Here is a 22,915-nt window from a genome sequence, read left to right on the forward strand (position 1 = left end):
AGACATTGTGTCTGTAGTTATTCCTCCACCACCTCTGAGTCATGTGGAGAAGTTGTCTGTATCTTGCAGAGAACAGGTCAGTTCTGGTACAGAATCAAGGAACACTTAGTTGGTTAAGTGACAGTCACTGCATAACTGAAATACATATTTTTTAAAAAAGATGGGTTAAACCCAATAATGAATAAAGGAAAGTAACATTTAAAGTCAGAACATAACACATAATGTTAGTACTTACCTACTTTGCATGCACATTATATACTTTATAGTATAGTTAGGTGTGTCATCATAGATTGATACTATCGTATTATTGTAGGACACATTTAAGCTTCTTGCATCCCAGATCAGTCATAATTTTCATTTCTGTTTTAGTTTGCCATTCATTTCTTAAAACAGTATTCTATAGTCACAAATTTATAACTGAGACAACATCAGTCATCCATGAAAAACAAAGATACACTAAGTCTTGTTTTAAAGTTGAGTGGTATTTTGTTTTTAGCTCATCTGATTTTTTGAAAAAAAATGATGAGTTATTGTCATCACTTGAGCGGTTGTCGGCGTCGGCGTCGGCGTTGCCTGGTTAAGTTTTATGTTTAGGTCAGCTTTTCTCCTAAACTATCAAAGCTATTGCTTTGAAACTTGGAAGACTTGTTCACCATCATAAGCTGACCCTGTATAGCAAGAAACATAACTCCATCTTGCTTTTTGCAAGATTTATGGCCCCTTTTGTACTTAGAAAATATCAGATTTCTTGGTTAAGTTTTATGTTTAGGTCAACTTTTCTCCTAAACTATCAAAGCTATTGCTTTGAAACTTGGAATACTTGTTCACCATCATAAGCAGACCCTGTACATCAAGAAACATAACTCCATCTTGCTTTTTGCAAGAATTATTGCCCCTTTTGGACTTAGAAAATCAGTTTTCTTGGTTAAGTTTTATGTTTAGGTCAGCTTTTATCCTAAACTATCAAAGCTATTGCTTTAAAACTTGCAACACTTGTTCACCATCATAAGCTGACCCTGTACAGCAAGAAACATAACTCCATCCTGCTTTTTGCAAGATTTATGGCCCCTTTTGGACTTAGAAAATATCAGTTTTCTTGGTTAAGTTTTATGTTTAGGTCAACTTTTTCTCTTAAACTATCAAAGCTATTGCTTTGAAACTTGCAACACTTGTTCACCATCATAAGCTGACCCTGTACAGCAAGCAACATAACTCCATCCTGCTTTTTGTCAATAATTATTGCCCCTTTTGGACTTAGAAAATCATTTTCTTGGTTGAGTATTATGTTTAAGGCAATTTTTCTCATAAACTATCAAAGCTATTGCTTTAAAACTTGCAACAGTTTTTCACAATCATAAGTGGACACTGTACATCAAGAAACATAACTCTATCCTGCTTTTTGCAAGAATGATGGCCCTTTTTAGACTTAGAAAATCATGGGTAGGACAATATTTCTATTATACAAAAAAAATCAGATGAGCGTCAGCACCCGCATGGCGGTGCTCTTGTTAAATTCACTTTCACGAAAACAGCAGAAATCAGAAACTAGTCTTTTAAAAAGTATACATATTAATTTATTTATTCAGTTCTTCAATGTAGGAGCTAAACATGTTTTAAATTGCTTTTATAAAAGGATGAGCCCAGTGATACGGGAATTCAGACTCGTAAGAAAAAAAAGAGATCTACAAAGCACGGATATTCCACACGTGCCGGAGCGGATAATGAAGATGCTGTGACCAACCGTCTGACAAGGCGTGCTCTCTATGACACTGATGAAGAGGTTAGAATTAATTATTAGCAAAAGCCATGATTAGATTTATGTTTAGTTCAAGATTGTTATATTGTAGCTGAATTTATATACAGTAAACTTAATTCCACATATTAAGGTTTGGAAGATACAGACTAGTGTATACATAATTTAAAATTACTTCATATTTGAAAGAGATTTTGCATCATAGCCTAGGCTATTAAAGTGCCTGCCTTAATTGTTTCTGATTAAACAAATGCAAGGTTTTCGTTATCTATATTTCGTTTTGTCAAGTCATGTGAAGTTGGATTTTTTTAATTCAGCGAGAATGCCATAAATTTATTAGCTACTCTCTAAAGTATTCATTATGTTAAATAATTGTGATGACCCTGATGCAGAAGAACCAAGAGACATATATTGTTTGAATTGCCTGTCCATCCCTCTGTCTGTCACACTTGTGTACTCAACTTTACCTACAGTTTCCATCCAATTCAGATGAAACTTTGTATACATTGACACTATGAAATTAACATGGGCATTTTATTAGCTCACCTGTCACATAGTGACAAGGTGAGCTTTTGTGATCACCCGTCGTCAGTCCGTCCGTCCGTGCGTCAACAATTCCTTGTCTGCACGATAGTGGTTTCATTTATGATTTTATTTTAACCAAACTTGCATACAACTTGTATCACCATAAGATCACGGTTCCTTTTTTGAACTGGCCAGATCCCATTATGGGTTCCAGAGTTATGGCCCCTGAAAGGGCCAAAATTAGCTATTTTGACCTTGTCTGCACAATAGCAGCTTTATTTATGATTTGATTTTTACCAAACTGGCACACAACTTGTATCACCATGAGATCTTGGTTCCTTTCTTGAACTGGCCAGATTCCTTTAAGGGTTCCAGAGTTATGGCCCCTGAAAGGGCCAGAATTAGCTATTTTGACCTTGTCTGCACAATAGCAGCTTCAGTTATGATTTTATTTTAACCAAACTTGCACACAACTTGTATCACCATAAGATCTTGGTTCCTTTCTTGAACTGGCGAGATTCCATTATGGGTTCCAGAGTGATGGCCCCTGAAAGGGCCAAAATTGGCTATTTTGACCTTGTCTGCACAATAGCAGCTTCATTTATGATTTGAATTTAATCAAACTTGCACAAAACTTGTGTCACCATAAGATCTCGGTTCCTTTCTTGATCTGGCCAGATCCCGTAATGGGTTCCAGAGTTATGGCCCCTGAAAGGGCCAAAATTGGCTATTTTGACCTTGTCTGCACAATAGCAGCTTCATTTATGATTTGATTTTAACCAAACTTGCACACAACTTGTATCACCACAAGACATTGATGCCTTTCTTGAACTGGCCAGATTCCGTCATTGGTTCCAGAGTTATGGTCCCTTAATAGTCCAAAATTTGCTATTTTGGCTGTTGCAGCCATATAGAGACTTCATTTATGGTTTGATTTGATACAAACTTCCAAAATATCTTCAGCAACAATAAATCTTGGATTCCATGACAAATCAGATCCAATCATAGGTTCCAGAGTTATTTTATGTCTGATTACCTCCCCTGATTGTAATCAAAATGGATTTATATCAGTAAGTACTTACAGGACTTATTTGAAATTTCATTATTGTTATTAGTTGGACTGAGACAATCAGGGTAGATAACTATGGACTGATTTTATGTCAAATTACCTCCCTTTATTTTTGAAATTAAAATGGGTATATCTCCATAACTAATGAAGATACTGATCTGAAATTTCATTTATGTTAACAGATCTATTTGGCAGATCCTTCTTTGTTTACTTACAATATTTTTTTTTAATTACTTCCCTTTTACGTTACTATAAATAGCTTATTTTTAGTAACTTTTTTATTATTGGCCGTAGGGAAAAACCGAGACTACTTTTGTGTGGTACAACATGGATGGTACCTCCAATTTTTAGGTGTATTTTGACATATCTATACCTTGTAAGAATTTTTTTTTTCTTTTTGGTTAAATTTTTTCCCTTTGTTGTTCCTGTGCTTTGGACTTTGATATTTTTTCTGAGGACCTTCTTGTCCTCAAGTGCAATGATAACAGGTGAGCGATATAGGGCCATCATGGCCTTCTTGTTGAGACTTTCATGTCCATTTTTTTCATGTTATGCCTTTTGGATTTAACAATAATTCAGTGTCATCTATTCCTTGTCTACTAGGCTAGCCTTACAGTTTTCATCCAGTTCAAATTAAACTTGGCTTATACATCATCAACATGGAAAAAACATGCACATACTGCTGGAACTTCCATGTCCAATCGTGCATTTTGAGTTATACCTAGATTTTTGGACTTTTGTAGTATCTGTACCTTGTGTACTCAACTCCTCCACCAGTTTCACTTTAATTTAAAATGAAACTTAAGGATGTACGAGCGTTTTTTTCAGGATATCCGCCATTTTGAAAAATGTTTCTTCGAATATTGCTTTCTAACAAAATTTTTGCCAAAAATTAATGCTAAATAATTAAAATATGGCTCAAAATGTACCATTTAACCAAATATATTATGCCTTTTTGCGAAAAAAAAATTTCACCCTTATTTTTGGCTGGCATTTGCCTAAAATTAACGTAAGATTTACAATGGGGTAGGGGTAGGTAATTTCAAATATCTATTAAAGTAGATCAGGTTTGGTTTTGATATTTTTCTGACTGATACATATAATGTTAAGCTATAAATAAAATAAAAGATTTCAAGATAGCACTTTATATTATCTAGAAAATATAGATAAAAACAAAAAGAACAAAAAATATCAAAATTCACCATTTTTTAGCAGTTTTTTCTTAATAAATCTCTTAGATGCACGGTGACCTCAAGTTTTTTTCTTTTCATTTTGAAGCATTTTTGTGTGTCTTTAATGCTGCAAAATATTTTGAAAATCTTAACGTCAGAATTTTTTTTGTAGATCTAAATACGTTTTTTCCATTGAAAATAATGTGGGTGGGGTAATTATGTCAACATGTAAAAATTAAAGAGACTTGTTAGTGACATTTATGCTTATATAATACTGACATCACGGTATATTCATGTTAACCTGTAAGACCTGAAATCCCTATAAGATTAAGTAGGATATTATATGTGTTATATAGTACCACCATTTTTCTAATTTTACAAAATTTCAGAAATACTTAAGCAGTGGGTGAAGAAAATGCCCTATAAAATTAAAACGAGTTCGGTGACCTATGTTTTTTCTGCTCTTGTTTGTCTTAGAAACTAATGTTCTTCAAGCTCACAGAGTATAAAAAAATTCTTTACGTTAGAAAAAATCCGCTTGTACATCCTTAACACAGCTTACCTTATGAAAACAGAAAATATTCAAGAAATTTTCTGTCCCAGATGTAAGAAATTTTTTTTTTTTCGCAAAGTTTAAGGGTGTCCCAAAAGTAAGGGGTGTCCTAACATTTAGATAAATTTTGGTAGTGTACATCATCAACATGAAGTGGGCATGATCAATATGTCACGAAGTTCATGTCAAATTATTTTTTTTTTAGAAGACTTCTAATATTCGTCATGAAGCTATTTGGAGAACATTTATGTCATACAATGTTTACATCATTCTTGTTTGTTAGGATACATGTTGAGTTTCTTATTGATACTTTCAGGTTGAGGAGGAATTAGGCTCTGACATATGGGAGGAGGATGACACTTACCTTGACGTTGAGTGAGTTTTTACACATTCTCTTAGTATGAAAATTCACATGAAGATTTTTAAGCTTTACTCAGTAACTTGCTGAGTTGTGGCTCCTGTGACTGAGTGTTTAAGGTCACCTTCTTCCAATCGCTTGCAAAGTATAAACGAGAAACCTAATTTTTGATGTAAAATCTTTCATTTGACGATGGTTACCAGTAAAAACATACTATGTTAGTTAACAATTCATTTAAAAGTGCTAGTAAGAAAGATCTTGGTTTTGAAAGTTTTTAGACTTAGTAATTCAAAAAAAGCTTTTGTTGTTTTAATGTTAGAGTGATGAATGAATTCTGTCTTTATTGAGGAAGTTGATGAGTTACATGTAGGATTAAAAAATGCTATTTGATTAAGAATCAAAGTAAAATTCCCTTACTGTGTAGTCACTCAAACTCATTTTTTACGATTTAATTTGTATCCATTTCAGTGATTCCAGCGAATACTCTGACTGGTGTGTGGAGACAAGCATTAATCTTGAACCGCCAAAGAGGAAATCCACACGTGCGAGAAAACGTAAGCGATACACATCGTCAGAAAGTTCGGAAGAGGAAGAGCCAACGCCTCGAGGAAGCCGAGAACAGACACCAGGTAGTCGGGAGGGAAGTCAGTCCAGAGGCAAGGCACCAAAAAAACAAGATAAACAAGCCACAAAGAAAGTTAAGCGAAAACGAGGAGGAAAGGTTTGCATATATACATTGTCAGACATAGTGAGTTAGTAAAGTAAAATGTGATAAAAAGTTACTGACTCCTTTTTGACTGAAATATAGAAGGAGAGGCTAAGATTTGCCAATGTTTGTCAATATTAGTAAAAAATATTGTAATCACAGCAGTTGAATATAAGAGCTGGCGCACACATGATGTGACTTTTCACATAAAAATGTTGGTTTGAAGAAGCTTTTTTAAGACGGAGAATACAAAATTCTCATGTTTGTTAATTGTGGTCTGCGTCCCCATGCTGATTTTCTAGTGTAACTTCAAAGCAGTGGAATAGGTATTGTTTGTAAACTTCATTTCAACTCTTAACCTGATCTTGCAGCAGAAGCAGACGGCACATGAAGCAGCTGCATTGCCGGGAAAGTCGCCAGAAGAGATTCAAGAACTGCTAAGAATATTTCGGCCTCCTGATTGGCTGACTGATGTTGTTCCACGTAAACAGCCATACTTTCCACAAATGGGTGATGAAGTCATGTATTTTCGTCAAGGTCATGAGTTCTACGTGAAGGAGGTTGTAAGACGGAAAGTTTATCATTTAGACCCAAACAAAAACCAGGCTTGGCACAAATATCCTAGACTCAGGGTATATATTTAATATAATTCAGTATTTTGTGAATGAAATAAGAAAAAAATTAAATTGACACAAATATGTGTTGTTAAATTTATGTTTGATATTTTCAAACCGTACAAAATTATTCATAACTTCTCATTGAAAAATTTGCCTGTTTCTTAGGTGTTACCAGATTCTTTCACAGCCATTCTTGACTTCATTCTTAATCTCTGTCAGCATCTGTCAAGTGATATGTCCTTGTGGTGTAATAAACATCCAATGTTTGACAGCTTTAAGTCAAAGGATGGATGACATAGAGATAAAAAAGTCAGGAATATCTTAAGAATTTACGCCAATTGAAGATTTTCCATGCATATTAAAGTACTGTGATACACAGGATGTGTAGCAGTTTTTAACAAAAGTTGCCAACTCTTACTGTTAAACCTTTTTCCTTTTATCTTTAAGTTCCTAATTATTTTCAGAAGACTTATTTTCACTTTTTTTTTTACAAGGAGCAGGAGTTGGTTCGGATAGTTGGTATCCGGTACGAGATGCTCAAATGTGGCGTCCGGCTGTGTTGTCTGAAGCTGAACTATATTGACCCATCTACCCTGAAAAATTCAGGTGGTTCTTTCAGTATCAGGTAAGTTTTTTATCATTTTATCTTTCTGTGGTAGTTTTACTTCTGATACACTGCTGCAAGACAAAAATTTATACTTTGTAATTTTGGTTTTGAAGTGAATGGTTGATATGGTTTTTCATCCACGTAGTCAAATTTTTCATAAATACTAGAAGTTTTATAAAACCATATATTTTAATCTGCATATCACATTAAAGGTACTTGTACATATTTGATCAACCGGAAGTCATGGCATAACACCATTTAGCCATATAACATAGACAAAGCCTGGACCTGACAAACAGAAAGGAAAATTGCCCTGCTTATAAATGTCATCTTGTGTATGCATTGCATTATAAAAACTTCTCTTTTAATCTTTTATATTAAATATTTTAGATACCATGACATGCCAGATGTTGTGGATTTTCTAGTGCTCAAACAGAACTATGACATTGCAATGTCCAGAAACTGGAAGCCAGGTCAGTTCTGTTTTTCACAAGCTTTGCATTTTAGTCCATTAATCTTGAAATTACGTCAATTTCTGTAAACGCACATATTTTTGCGGGGTGAAAATTTCATTAATTTGAAATTTTGAGTATGTTTGCGAGGTGTAATATTTGCGAAATTGCAAAAATGGTATCCTGCTTGAATTAGAATTACACTTATGGTGAATATTTACACAAGGATTAATTTTCATGAGATGTAGGACCTCGCAAATATAGCGAAAATTAAACCCTCGTTAAAATTTCTGCTTTTACAGGATATGATGCAGACATTGAGATACATTTAGAAAATTTATTCCTTTTTTTTTTTTTTTTTTTTTTTTTTTTTTTTTAATGAAAGCTTTGTGCTTATTTGATTCTTACTTTAGTCCAATTTTTGGAATATAAGACTCGTAATGGTTTAAGGTTGGAATTAACCCTTACCCTGCTAAATTTCTATAATGAACCTGTCCATCTTTCAATTTGGACAGTACCATTAACTGTTAAAATGCATGCTAACCAAAAAGATTCTGACTGAATGGGGAACAGTGGAGACCACCATCAGGCTGATCTTGGTCTGCACTGGTCGCAAAGGCAGAACAAGGGGTAACATATCTGGCTCAATAGTAACTCTGTGCTGTAATGAGGCCCTGCAAAATCAGCATCATACAACCAAATACAAGCCGCCCCATGAGAAAACCAACATAGTGGCTTTGCGACCAGCATGGATCCAGACCAGCCTGCGCACCCGTACAGTCTGGTCAGGATCCATGCTGTTCGCTTTCAAAGTCTATTGCAATTAGAGAAACTGTTAGGGAATAGCATGGATCCTGACCAGACTGCGCGGATGTGCAGGCTGGTCTGGATCCATACTGGTCGCAAAGCCACTATGTTGGTTTTCTCATGGTGCGGCTCATATAGTTTCTTTTTCCTTGCAAAGAAATGCTTTTATTCTAAGCACTATTTTATTGTAGTAGTGTATGAATTTACGCTTTCATTCCTAAATTACAGCATATTGAGTGCGAGAGTAATTTTCCGGCATCAGCAAAAACATGGGAAATTTCTGTCAGGCATGCAAGAAAACAGTTTTCCTCACCGTGGGATCAAATCTGTTTCCTTGAGATTCTTGGTAATGTCTATTACTTACAGGGTACAGAATATTTGAACTTGAGCCGCGCCATGGGAAAACCAACATAGTGGGTTTGCGACCAGCATGGATCCAGACCAGCCTGCGCATCTGCACAGTCTGGTCAGGGTCCATGCTGTTTGCTTAACAGTTTCTCCAATTACTATAGGCTTTGAAAGCGAACAGCATGGATCCTGACCAGACTGCGCTGATGCGCAGGCTGGTCTGGATCCATGCTGGTCGCAATCCCACTGTGTTGGTTTTCCCATGGCGTGGCTCAATTTTTATAAATTTACATTTATCATTATTTGTACAGGTGATAGATTTCGGTCTGTAATAGATGACTCCTGGTGGATAGGGGTTATAGAGGCTCAAGTTCCACACCAGAAAGAATATCCAGACTGTATGTTCCAGTGCTTCAAAGTCAGGTACTCGGTTCTTAAAACAGATTAATTAAAGATCCTTTGAGGCTTTGTAGTGGAAGTTATTAATTTATTTATGTTGAATGTGAAGAAAAACTGGGAAATTTTGTCGTCTTAGGTTCAAGACCTGTTTGGGAACTCGAGTCTGCTGTTTTAAGTGATCTCTGTTAGAACCACCAGTACTGTAACAAGATTTTTATGAGAATTTTGGCTCTGTTATGCAAAATCTAGAAATAAGTTATACAAAAAATGTACACCATTCTAAAGGTCCCCAGAGATGGCAGTTAATCTTTATATTTTTGTAATGTCAGTTTTATGGCACAATATTTAAATTTTCTTATGTTAAGTTCTGGCCAATGAAATGTTCGTTTTTTTCTGTTTAAAATTTTAAAAATTTAAGATAACATTTACTGTTGTTTTGTTTCAGATGGGACAATTCTGAGAAGGAAAACCTGAGTCCCTGGGACATGGAACCTTTCTCAGATGGCTGGCTCAGTAAGTATTGCACCATATTGTCTGCTGTTTCTCTTTTCTCCTGCATTCTTGCCCTCACCTCATTTCATCATTTATTTTGCTATTGTAGTTTTTGCTTGCCCTTTAGTTCACCTTGTGTGAGATTCCGTCCATCCACAAACAAAAGCCATTGATCTGTCTGCCAGTCTGCCTGTGCTTACAAACAGATACTTGTACTTGAGTTGCCAGCAAGGCAAGCTGTTAATCCAATCTCTTACATATTGCCAAAATTTTTCTTTCATTGTTAAAGCACAATTGCAGCCACCAAAGGACCAAATTCAATTGAAATGTCCATTCATTCATTTCCGTACTTTCATTCATCTGTATTCATCATTCATTCGTTCAACCATCTATTTACCACTTGCTCATGTTCATCTTTCTATTTGTTATTCATTCATTTGGTTCATTTCATTCATTCATTTATTCATTCATTTGTTTATTCCTTCCACCCATTCATTCATCTGTCTGTCAAATACATGCATTCACTTTTAGAGTTAAGAGCAGATCCTAAATCTACTGTTATATTTTATCTCTGTGAATGTTACAAATCATTTTAATTTCCACTATCTTCTGTCAACAGATTCAAAACAGCAACATCAGTATTTCATTTTTAACTAGATCATATCTTTTTCTACTTACATAATTATATATGTTCCTGTATGTGTATATTTTTCTTTAATGTAGAAACTGTAGAGTTAAATCCAGACTCTATGCATGCCAAAATTAGGGATTTCATTGCGGATTGTAAGGCACTGTTTAATCACCACACGGAAAAGAAAACTGGTATCTCTGACCTTTATAAGGAGGTCAATGTCAAAGTTTGCTGCGACCTCAAGGTCAAAAAGAGAATTAAAGTCGGTCTTACACGACTTACCAGTCGGGAAACTTGTACTCCAAAAACTATTGGTTAGATTGAGTCTTTGACCTGTTATGTGTTTTTTGTTAAAGTTTCCAGGCAGCAGGGTAGTTTTGTAAATGATTATTGTTGTCTATATATATTTTCTTAGATAAAAAAGATTTTATCATTATATTTTAAATAAGAAAGAATATTACAACATTAAATTAATGGATGTTCTAGTCAAAATTTGAATGAGTTAATTTGACACGGACATCATCTTAAAATTCAGATAACTTGAGTACCATTGGTGTTCAGTTTGTTTAACTTCAGTCTTTAATATGACATCAATAGCTAAGCAAACCTCTTCAGGTTTTTTATGTGCCAGAAAAATTGTGTCTTTGCAGTTAAAACTGAAGACTGCAGTTACCTATATTATATAACACTCTAACATGGTTTGATTTTTACGTCAATTAGATAAACAAGGAGGTATAGCATAGTTTATAGGAAGTGAAGTGTTGTATATTCTGCAGTAACAATGGTTGAGGCTAAGACTGTTGAGAGAACATTATGACATCAGTTATGAAGTTAAATAGCCACGTGATGCCTGGCTTGTGACTGCTCAGATGAATGAAGTTCAACATAATTTTCATCACCATGTTTTCATTTGAAATTTTAAAAAAATGTCATCTTGTGATTTGTTGTCTGATTTACCACGGTACATGGTTCAGATGCTTGGATGTTCATGCACATCTGAACTCTGAACTGTGGTAAATCAGAAGATAAACAACACAAAGACATTAATTGTTTGATAATTGAGGATACCCTGCTGCTATTACTGTTACTGTTCCTTTACAAGTTGACCTTTTACATTTGAGGTAAATTGAATTGTTGTAAAATGTACTATTAATGAGTCTTTCATTTATTACACAATGTATCAATAAATCTTTAATTGATATTTACACTTGTATATAGTCCATAGACTTCTTAATTATACGCATTCATTTAACTACAAATAATAATTTAGTTACCTCTCATGGAGCTGAGTAAGTGCAGCTTTCTTAACTGTTCCTTTTATTTTACCTCAGGAAAACCACGAGAGTTGAATGGCAGTATCAAGATAACTGCAGAGGAGCGCAAGTCTTTTATGTACAAGCCAAAATCTGGCGAATGGCCAGGTGGTGATATAGAAGAAGAGTGTGATAGGATAGTCCATGGATGGGATCAGGTAAGAATAAGTCAGTGTGATGGAATAGTGCATGGATGGGATCAGGTAAGAATAAGTCAGTGTGATGGGATAGTTCATGGATGGGATCAGGTAAGAATAAGTCAGTGTGATAGAATAGTTCATGGATGGGATCAGGTGAGAATAAGTCAGTGAGATAGAATAGTCCATGGATGGGATCAGGGATGGAATAGCTACTAAGGGTGATACAAAAGCCTGTGGATGGGATCAGGTATGGGATAGCAAGGGTGATAGAATAATTCATGACTAGGATCAGGTTAGACAAGAATAAGATTCTTTAAAAGTCCTAGATCAAGTTGTAATAAGCCTTTATGATGGATTAGTCTATGTTTGGAATCGGGTAAGGATAAGCCCATGTGATGGAACAGTCTGCAGCTTGGATTGTAGAATGATAGGGCAATGTGATGAAGTGCATGGTTGGAAGAGGTAATGATAAGGTAATGTGCTAGCCTAGAGCAGTTCCTGGTTGGAATCAAGTACGGATAGTGTTGTATAGTAGAAATGTCAATGGCTAGGATCAGGTAAGGAAAGAGTGTTAAGATATGGCCATGATTGGGACCAGGTAAGGATAGAATATAAAATAAATGCATGGCTGAGATCAGGTAAGGCTAATGTTATGTAATAAAAATGTCCATGGCTGGAATAAGGTAAGGATAAAATACTGAGTCCAAGCCTGGGATGAGGTCAGGATAGACTGCTAAGATAAGTCCATGGCTGGAATCAGGTATTGATAGATTAGTATCGTGACTAATTTTTATGGATTTCAGAGTTCAGTCATTTCACAAAATTAATCCCAACAAACAAAATTCTCACCTGTTTTATATTCAAAGGTTAAAATCCAAATATTTATACCTCCAAATAATAGCTGTTATAGCCAAAACCTCAATTTTTTTGCACATTTTATTTTATGTTAAAAGGTCAAAATCGATGAATTTCATATCTCAGTGTAATAGAAGTTTATACCAAAACCACAAAATTATTTGCCTGCAAAATGAAATGATTTCACAATTTACTGAATACAGTTAATCTGATTATTGAATCTCTTTGTACTCTAATATGTAGGTGATGGAACATTCCATAGCAGAACCATTTCTCACCCCTGTGGACATCAATGTGTTCCCTAGTTATGCTATGTCTATAGAGTACCCCATGGATCTGAACACCATCAAAAGACGTCTTGAGAACAGATTCTATAGGTAAATACTTTGAAGTTACGGATAGGGTTGTTGTTTTTGTTAAAAATTTGAGATTGATCGATTAGTAATTCTGCTGTGTTGATAATTTAAATAATTATCCAAGCAACTCGAGGAGGTGCAAGTCAAGAACAAGTCTTGTAACAGAATATTGTGTATAATCAACATTTTCTTAATATGTTAATACATTCTAGTTTTATCATCATACAGCAGTATTACTTTGATTTGAAATTGTTTACATGTCCTAACAAGGGTGTGGCTTTGAAATAGTTATACAAGGTGAACTCATTAATATTCATGGATGACTTATTTTTGTGGTTGAGTCAGTCCTCAAAATTGATTCCCAATGAAAAAGTAAAATTCCCCATTTATTTTATGTTTAAAACTAGAAATATGCAAATTCATATCCCCACAAAATAGCCATTTTGGGCATAACCACGAAATCTAGTGTCAATATTAGATAATTTGATTTAATGATTTTAAAATAAATGTGAAAATATATATTTCATTGCATTTGTTGCAGGAGAGTGACTGCTTTGCAGTTTGACCTTAGATACATAGAATCGAATGCAAAGAAGTTCAACGAACCCAGGTCACAGATTGTTAAAAGTGCTCAAATATTGTGTGACGCCTTGCTCACATTTATAGGGTAAGTTGTTCTGCAACCTGGAGGAGAGAGTCTGCCATGGCAGAGTGGCTAAGACCACTGGGTTCGAAACCTGGCTTTGGTTGTAGAATTCTTTCTCGTTAGGAAGCCATCCATCTGGCTAACTAAAGGTCGATGGTTCTGCCCAGTTGCCGGTCCATGCCTTAAATAGTGCATGGATAGGGGCCTAGGGTCTTCCTCCACCGTCAAACACTGGAATGTTGCCAGATGAACTGTGATGTTAAACCCAACATATACACATAAGTAAATTGGACATGTATATGTATTCTTAGTGATTATTCAACAAAAAGCAATATGTCCAATGATAGTCTCCTTCCACCTAGACTTCATGTAGGGAAGTTATAAGATACTTTTAGAGAAAAGTTGCACCTAGTATGGTATCGAAAAACATTGGTCAGGTTAACTGACTGTGAGTAGTGTATCTTTCTGGACTTCTTTCTGTCTTTTAAGAAATGAAATGTTTTTTTTCGGTGTTCGTGTGAAATGAACGACAGAATAGGATCGGCAAATCCATGAATCGCACTAGCGATTCATGTTTAATTTGCCGATCCTATTCTGTCGTTCATTACGCATGAACACCGAAAAAAATAGTTTCATTTCTTATATTTATATTATATTTCCTTTCCATTCGTAAACAAGATAATATTATTAATTGCACATATTTTGTGGCATTTAACCAGACGGAACAACTGCGACGTCATCTAAGGAACGTTCTCCCTGACTATACGCGGACGTCGTCAAAACAGCGGCCGGTTATCACTAAGCAGCGATGACGTAACTTTCACGCCTTTCCTTTTGCTGTTCATACGAAATGAACGTCATAATTTCCAATGGAAAAGAATAGGGCGAATGTAAATATTGTAGTTTGTTTAGGGGTGAGAATTTTTAGAGGAAAAAAAATGTATTTTAGGGACAGGAATAGTACTGATGCATGTCGGCTGATCAACAAAATGGTGCATGGTCGTAACATTCAACTGAGCTCGGACTCCGAGGACAGTGGTGAGGAGACAGAAGATTACGATACGCCCGGTACCTCTGCTGGCAAGAAAAAATCGGTATATATAATTAAATTTATTAAAATAAACAATTACAGTTCAATCTCTCTTGAGCAAACACGGCTAGCAAAGACTATGATAAAATTGTTACTTCGTTTACATGGGTTGTTTTAGGTGTGTATTTTGTAAAAAAAATTCCTACTATTTATAATACTTATTCTTTCACATTCAATTTTAGTTATTAAATTAAATTAATAATATAATGAAAATTTCACTGTTTGGAGCAATGAACATTTCAAAATAATCCATTGTTCCAATTCAATACACCACTGAAAAACACAAAATAAAATCCTGTTTTGTAAATCCTGTTTTCAGAATATGTGATAAACACAGTGTCCTAGATATTTATAGAGCCTTTAAATATTTTGCTGCCAGTGATTTATGGCTTACCCCTTTTGTAACTTTGTCATTGACAATGTAAACAAAATATTTTTCTTTATTTACAAGAATGAGGCATCTGCTGGTTCCTCTAATCAGACCAGGAAGCACAGACTGTCAGTTATGGGTTTGAATCCAGATGGTTGGAAAGTTGAGTGTAAGCAACTGCTTGAGACCATTGTCCAGTGTGAGGACTCGGAACCATTCCGACTACCTGTAGATATTAATTCCTACCAAGTAAGTTTGTTATAGCTTTTACAGCTTTGTAGATTATGAGATTCTTTATCTAAGCATCAGTTCTTTGCTATGTTGAAAATTATTAAATTCATTATCAGAAGATGATGTAGGGTGCAGGGAATATTCTTCATTAGGATTTGACAGTTGAATGATATGATATAATTGTCCAATAAGGACAGTTGATATTTCCGTTCAGTTAGGTTTTCTCCGTATGTGATTTCGGCATCTTTCAGCTGTCACTGAAACCATTGGTCGTATGAACCATTATATGCAGATGAGGAATACGGAAATATGTGATGAGAATACGAAATTATACAGAAATTGTGGAATGCTACATTATGACTCCACTGCCACGATTCATTTGTTCCCACTTCTGATTTATTAAGGGAGATTTGTAGTAACTTACGAAAAGCAAGTAAATATTAGAAGAATGGACTCCAGGGAGACTGAAAAGGGTAATTGACTGCCGTTACAAAACTGAAATACCTTTAAAAATGTTTGGAGATGTGTGTCAGTATTTACAATTACATTTTCTATAGGACTACTACAATGTGATTGAATTTCCAATGGATCTTAGCATCGTCAGAGAAAATCTGGAAAACGGTAATTACAAATCCCCGCAGCTGTTTGCGAAAGATATGTCGCTGATCTTCTCCAACTCAAAGACCTACAATACCAACAAAAGAGCCAAGGTAAGGCATGATAGTTTGATAGAGAAACTTAAGGTGTAAAAATTATCCAAAATCAGATTTGAAAAACATTACTAACCCTTATCATGTATCAGTATCTTTTTTGATAAGCACGCCTTTTAACAGTTAATGGTACTGTCCAAATTGAAAGATGGACAAGTTCATTATAGAAATTGAGCAGGGTAAGTGCTTAGCTTTTATAGGAAGAACAGATGCTTACTGCTTACATTCTACTTCAGGACAGTTTGATTAATTGATTACAATTGAGCCGCACCATGAGAAAACCAACATAGTGCATTTGCGACCAGCATGGATCCAGACCAGTCTGCACATACGCGCAGTCTGGTCAGGATCCATGCTGTTCGCTAATGGTTTCTCTAACTGCAATAGGCTCTGAAAGTGAACAGGATGGATCCTGACCAGAGTGCGGGGATGCGCATGCTGGTCTGGATCCATGCTGGTCGCAAATGCACTATGTGGTTTTCTCATGGTGCAGCTCAACATTATTAATCAATACAAAGTTGTTTGAATTACATATTTTAAATCACTTCCAGGTTAAATAAGTATACTTGCATATTGTTTGTCAAAAAGTGTTCACTGTAGATCAGTTTGGCATCTTGTAATACGAATGTATGAAAAGACATTTTAAATTTCTGTATCATAATTCCATCAATAGAAAGAAAACAACTTTATTAGTCAAGAATTGAAATTAAGGAGAAATAGCAGAGATTTCACTATTCTTTGTAGTACACAGCAAAAGTAAGTTCAAATCTAATTCAGTTATGATTTTTAATACTTTAAAGAGGCTTCAGTCAGTTTTATACATCATGATACGGTGATCATTATTTAAGTTTTTTTGGGCAGTTCTTTATTTTAGACAGTATGAATGCATAACCATATAAATCAGGGTTTTTCTTTCTTATGTAACATAGTCTGAGTTTCGACCACTTCCTAGTTGAAAAAAAGAGGCTCTTTTTACCAGTTGTGAAAAAAGAAAAAAAAAAATTGGCAACTACATTTCACAAATTAGATAATAAACTTATTTTTGGATTAGGAAGCCAGCAGATTTCTACCTCTGTTACAGATCTCTAGTACAGAAGAACAAAAGACCTGGATTTAATAAACGCCTTTTTTGCAAAAAAAAGGGCAGTTATCGCACATTAATTTCCTAATTTTAAGGTGGAAGCCTCTTCCGAATTTTGTGATGAAAAGCCATGTGAAAAAAAAAAAAAAATTTAACTCCGTTCCATTCACCCAAAAAAAAAAAGATAAAAAAAATTACAACTCTTTTTAGAGAATGACCAAATTCAGGAAAGGGGCTCAGCAAGGGGTATTTGAATTTTTAATTTTCGTTTATTGAAAGTATATTCAGTTTTTGTGGATTTATTTCCTTGTTTTGTTGTGTTCTTTATTACTGAAAAGTCATATTATTTTTAGCATAACATTTATAGGTTTTACCAAAAGAACTATAGATTTCTTTTGGACATGAATTTGTGGGTTTTAAATTTTAAGGATCAAAAAAGTGGGAAATGCTTTGGTTAAGGTGTAATTTATTGGAATGACACTACAAGAAAATTAGTGTGGTATAATTATTAGTATTGATTGATCCTCATTTTACTCTTTTTTATTACATGCGCATTTAAACTGTGTTATGTTTCAGTAATATCTTAAACATCAATATTTGAGCCGCGCCATGGGAAAACCAACATAGTGGGTTTGCGACCAGCATGGATCCAGACCAGCCTGCGCATCCGTGCAGTCTGGTCAGGATCCATGCTGTTCGCTAACAGTTTCTCTAATTGCAATAGGCTTTGAAAGCGAACAGCATGGATCCTGACCAGACTGCGCGGATGCGCATGCTGGTCTGGATCCATGCTGGTCGCAAAGCCACTATGTTGGTTTTCTCATGGCACGGCTCATTTTTCCTTACTGACATTTAAATTTCCTGTTGGGTGCATGATGTCATATGTGTTGTCACATTGAGAAGTTCATTAATGCCAATATTTTCAGTTTTACTCAGAATGAAGAATAAGTTCATGTTATTTATATTCTATTAATGCATAAGCAATAAAAAGATTATTCTTGCAATGAGAAATATATGCACTTGTTCTTTCACAGAATAATAAAATTGCACAATATTTCCACTGAATATTTCTTGATATAGAACTTATAACCTATAAGTATATGTTGTCAACTCTGTCCAACTTTTGATATATTAATCTATTTATGGGAAGTGCATTATTGAAAGTAAGCTTATTTTGCATTTTCTTAGTATTCAGTGCCTTTTTGTACAATAAAACAAAAATGTCTTAAATTAAAGCCTTTTGAGATTTATGGAAGTAGCTATAAAGAATTTACAAACCTGCTTGCTTCTAAGAATGCATATGATAAGTTTTCTGAAACAATACCAAGTATGCAGGAACAGATACTGTTATATTTGTTTGTAGATTTATACGATGACTTTACGTCTGTCGGCCATGTTTGAATCTCGCATGAAAGAAATCATGACTACGTGGAGGAAAGCAGTCCGACGTCAGGGCAAGCAGATTCCTAACCAGTAAGTACACTTTATTTAAAATGAATTTTTAAGGTCATACATTCTAACGTGATCTGATTCGTCGTTAAGTTACAGAAGGAAAACAACAGTTTGTTTGTGTGTTTGTTCGTTTGTTTTGGGTTTAACGCCGTTTTTCAACAGTATTTCAGTCATGTAACGGCGGGCAGTTAACCTAACCAGTGTTCCTGGATTCTGTACCAGTACAAACCTGTTCTCCGCAAGTAACTGCCAGCTTCCCCACATGAATCAGAGGTGGAGGACTAATGATTTCAGACACAATGTTGTTTATCAAATAGTCACGGAGAACATACGCCCAGCCTGAGGATCGAACTCACGACCCCGAGATCCGTAGACCAACGCTCTACCTACTGAGCTAACCGGGCGGGCTTGGAAAACAACAGAGATAAGTCTGTGATAAACAATGGTTGAAGTGGAGTCGGATGTGTGTGAGAACATTACATCTGGTTTTGTTTCTACTTGGATAAATGAATTCCAGCATAACTTTATCATAATATTTCAATGAGCATGTAAGAATGTAAACAATCAAGGCTTTCTTGTGGTTAATCATGTAATTTACTCTGGTAAAATGTATCGTAATTGGACCATGATGCCTTATGACTGACACAGATGTGTCAGTTTATTTATCTGGATGTCTTTATAAAGACTATGCCATTCTTATCTGTAATATGGTATGAGATTTAATGCCAACTATGTCACTTTTCTGGGTTTAAATAACCATCATTTTATTTAGACGGAAATAAGTTGATGCTCAATAAGTTGTCCTTGTGATATAATCCCTTTGCATCTGAACTCGGAACAGTAATTTTGTTCACTGATAAATATGTCACTGTTTTAGATATATTATTTCTCAAACAGAAATCAATATTGATGATATGTTTTGTTCATGTTTAGTACGAGACCCAGATATGAGGAAGCGGCGAGCTCTGCCAGTATTGCTGTCAGGAATCGCCCCACACATCGTGTCTCTAGAACAACACGTCCAGGAACCTCGGGAATCACAAATGGAAGGTCACAGAGTACAACAGATGATGATACCGATGTTGATGTAGCAGGCTCACCAAGATCAAAGGGCAACTTTACGAGGACTCGTCCAATCAGAGGTAAGTGCTAGGCACTATTTTAGATTCTTTTCATCAGAATCGCTGAAACGATACTAAAGCACTTGACCTCCATTTCTGATGATATTCTTGCACATAACAGGGAAACGTTATGCCCTTGCAGAAGTTGACAGGTTCTTTCTTTTGTAGTGGTTTGAAATCAGTGGGCACAGAATTATCTGTGAAAGCTTATACATTTCTGATGGGTTTTTGTGATCAGGATAACTTGCTTATTGAATAAAGTTTAGTAAAATCATGCAGAATTATCAGAGTTTGGAAAAGATATGCCCTGGATTTGATGTCATGATTATTTGAAAATGGTAAATAAATATTACTAGACAAAGTACCAAACAAACCTGTAGTTTAATTATTTGTTGGTTAAGGCTGGTGCAAATGTGTTTACATTTTTGGGCCTATTGTACTGTCATGTAATAGGGTTTAGTAGGTTACTTTCCCACTCAGACCATGCCTTAATTATTATATATACAGAACGTCGCACCATCCAGATGACCACTGGTTACAATGATAGTGATCTAGAAAACCAGGAATTCCCGGAACCAAAGCCAGACTATTCCGATGATGATTTTGAACTGCAGCCACGTAAATCTCCGAGGAAGAAAGGTATAATCGTGAACAAAATGATACATGTTCCAATAACTATTATAACAGGACTCCCTATATAATTAACTGGTCCATAGCTTGTGCTTTATGACTGGTCTGTACTCAACACCTTTTTATTGGGCTAATAAGACATTTAAAAATAAAACTTTGAAAATTAATATCAGATGTCATGTAATAAAACATTTATTGGATGGCTTACCAGTCAGTAAGTGAATATCAAAACAGGAATCCTTCTATAAATCGCTTACCCATAGTTAGTGCTGTAAGTCAACACAAGTTTGCTGGGCTTTTAAAGTCAGAACTTAAGAAAAAAGAAAAAAGAAATTTATTTCTAATCTTGTGCAATAAAACACTTATTTAATGGCTTGCTATTTGATAGTAAAAGGTTATATACTGGTAATATTGCTCTGTACAATATTTATATATATTAGGATGAGTATCCAAATAAACAGAACGGGCAAGTCCAAAATGTTTGCTTGGATGGGTACAGGTTTAAATATACCCCTTACTGTACTGGAAAGTATTAGATCATATTTTTAATCCATGCTTAATTTTCTCAGTGAAAAAGCAATACAGACAGACATGATTCCCATATAAAATGTGAAATCATTAATGTTTATGTGGCGCTCATTTTTCCTGGATTTCATGCTTGCATCAATCTATGAATTTTAAACAATTTAATATGAATGAACAAAATAAAAAAAATTTCAAGTATTTCACATGTATCTTTTAAATTTGAAATCCATGAATTTCTATCTTGATGATGTAGCCATTTTTGCCAAAACCAAAATTTGTGCCCATGAGATTAAATGATTTCACAGTAAAGTAAAGGTAAAATGGACCTCCGTGGCCTAGTGGTTAAGGTTGCTGTCTTGGACTCACAGGCCCCTCACTCTGAGTTTGAAACCACACTTTCATGTAGAATTCTTTCAGGTGAAGAAGCCATCAAGTTGGCTTACAGAACATAAGTGGTTCTAGCAAGGTGCCCACCCATGCCTGAATTAATGCATAAAGTGGCCCCTGTGGCCTTCCTGTACTACAAAAGCTTGAAAATCAGCATTTGACATTTATTTGTGTCTTTTTGTCATCAGCTGAACAAAAATGCAAAAAATAAATATAAAAAGTGTGTATTTTTTGTATAAGTCGAAACCAAGATCCTGCACCACTTCTTTTTATCTCATTTCTTTTGTTCAGCTGCTCATGTCTGAGTTATTTTTCAGCCAGCTGTTTTAATGTGTTTGAAGTCATCACTTTTTTCTGTGTATTTTAATATTTAAAAAGAAAAAAAAAATATAGACAGGGTTAGGATGTCTTAGGCCAAGTAGTCAAGGTCACTGGCTTCAGAACACTTTTCCCATTCTGTTTGTAGACTGGGATGTAGAATTTTTCAGGCATTCTGAGAGACTATGGATAATTTAAACATACTTTGTTTCTAGCATTTGTAAGTATGTACAACATAGAAAAACAGTAAATAGATACAGTCGAAACTCGGTATCTCAGATTTCAAGGGACTGTGCTTTTTATTTCGAGATAACCGAAATTCGAGTTATGAGGAGGGACGTATATGGATAGAAATGAGTACACATTACGAAAAGATTTGATAAAAAATAGAAACTGTTTCCTTGATGCCGTCTATACGCTGTCGGCACTTTACGCGTACACGATTCCGTACAGTTTGTGTTTATCAAAGTTTTTATCAGTTTTTCGAAGAATAAAAATGATGCTTACCTCAAATGTTTTTGAGTCAAGTTTCCTTTTTGTACCATGTTTCTCTGCCGGAGGATTGACAGCATTTCATTTTTACATTTTGAACGAATGATGTTTTCCCTCAAGAAGTTAATGTTTATACAGTCGCATTGCGATTACCTGTGATTAATCTTTATTAAAGATCCCAACTGTTCAAACTAATAAATTCATAAGTTTAAATTAAAAGCAATTTTCATAACGTCTCAAAAACAAATGACTGCTAATTAAAGAAGTCTAATGTTTACATCAAACAGTTACCATTATGACACGTGCGAACAAGTATGACATCATCTCACTTTGATAATCTTTCTGGATAGGCAATAAACATTGACATGTGTTAAAAACCAGCCACATTCACAATGACATGTGTGAAATTTTATCGCATATTTTTCTCACTTCGACTTACCGAGTTTAAAATGCATTTGAATTTTATTGACGGGACTGAAAATCCCTTTCGACACATCCGGCGTTTCGGTAACTCAAATTTTGACGTAACCGAAGTTGAATTACATATATAAAGAAGGAAATTTGACGGGACTTGAAAATTTCTTCGATTTAAGCGGAATTTCGAGGTAAGCGAGTTTGAGATACCGAGTTTCGACTGTATGTGTAAATGGATTAGATCCAAGTTGATCTACAACCTAGAGCATTTTTCACATAAGTTAGACATAGCTCA

At 35.0% G+C, this 22,915-nt stretch overlaps 1 protein-coding gene across 5 annotated transcripts in view; it reads left to right on the forward strand.

Annotated features, from left to right (window-relative positions):
* Positions 1–22,915, forward strand: part of LOC123552857 (bromodomain and WD repeat-containing protein 3-like) — a 52,581-nt gene that overhangs the window by 24,904 nt on the left and 4,762 nt on the right. For 2 of the 5 annotated variants that reach the window (XM_053541095.1, XM_053541097.1), the window contains exons 19-37: positions 1,634–1,780; positions 5,389–5,447; positions 5,899–6,151; positions 6,508–6,768; positions 7,248–7,378; positions 7,751–7,833; positions 9,279–9,390; positions 9,812–9,879; positions 10,582–10,803; positions 11,821–11,960; positions 13,041–13,174; positions 13,695–13,820; positions 14,749–14,893; positions 15,341–15,508; positions 16,048–16,200; positions 17,492–17,527; positions 18,645–18,754; positions 19,667–19,875; positions 20,362–20,493. In XM_053541095.1, coding sequence (XP_053397070.1) covers positions 1,634–1,780; positions 5,389–5,447; positions 5,899–6,151; positions 6,508–6,768; positions 7,248–7,378; positions 7,751–7,833; positions 9,279–9,390; positions 9,812–9,879; positions 10,582–10,803; positions 11,821–11,960; positions 13,041–13,174; positions 13,695–13,820; positions 14,749–14,893; positions 15,341–15,508; positions 16,048–16,200; positions 17,492–17,527; positions 18,645–18,754; positions 19,667–19,875; positions 20,362–20,493 — 2,689 coding nt within the window. The remainder of the gene's footprint in view (positions 1–1,633; positions 1,781–5,388; positions 5,448–5,898; positions 6,152–6,507; positions 6,769–7,247; positions 7,379–7,750; positions 7,834–9,278; positions 9,391–9,811; positions 9,880–10,581; positions 10,804–11,820; positions 11,961–13,040; positions 13,175–13,694; positions 13,821–14,748; positions 14,894–15,340; positions 15,509–16,047; positions 16,201–17,491; positions 17,528–18,644; positions 18,755–19,666; positions 19,876–20,361; positions 20,494–22,915) is intronic. The other 3 variants (XM_053541096.1, XM_053541098.1, XM_053541099.1) reach the window with 3 other exon arrangements.

This window comes from Mercenaria mercenaria, chromosome 4, assembly GCF_021730395.1.
Source record: "Mercenaria mercenaria strain notata chromosome 4, MADL_Memer_1, whole genome shotgun sequence".
Taxonomy (NCBI): domain Eukaryota; kingdom Metazoa; phylum Mollusca; class Bivalvia; order Venerida; family Veneridae; genus Mercenaria; species Mercenaria mercenaria.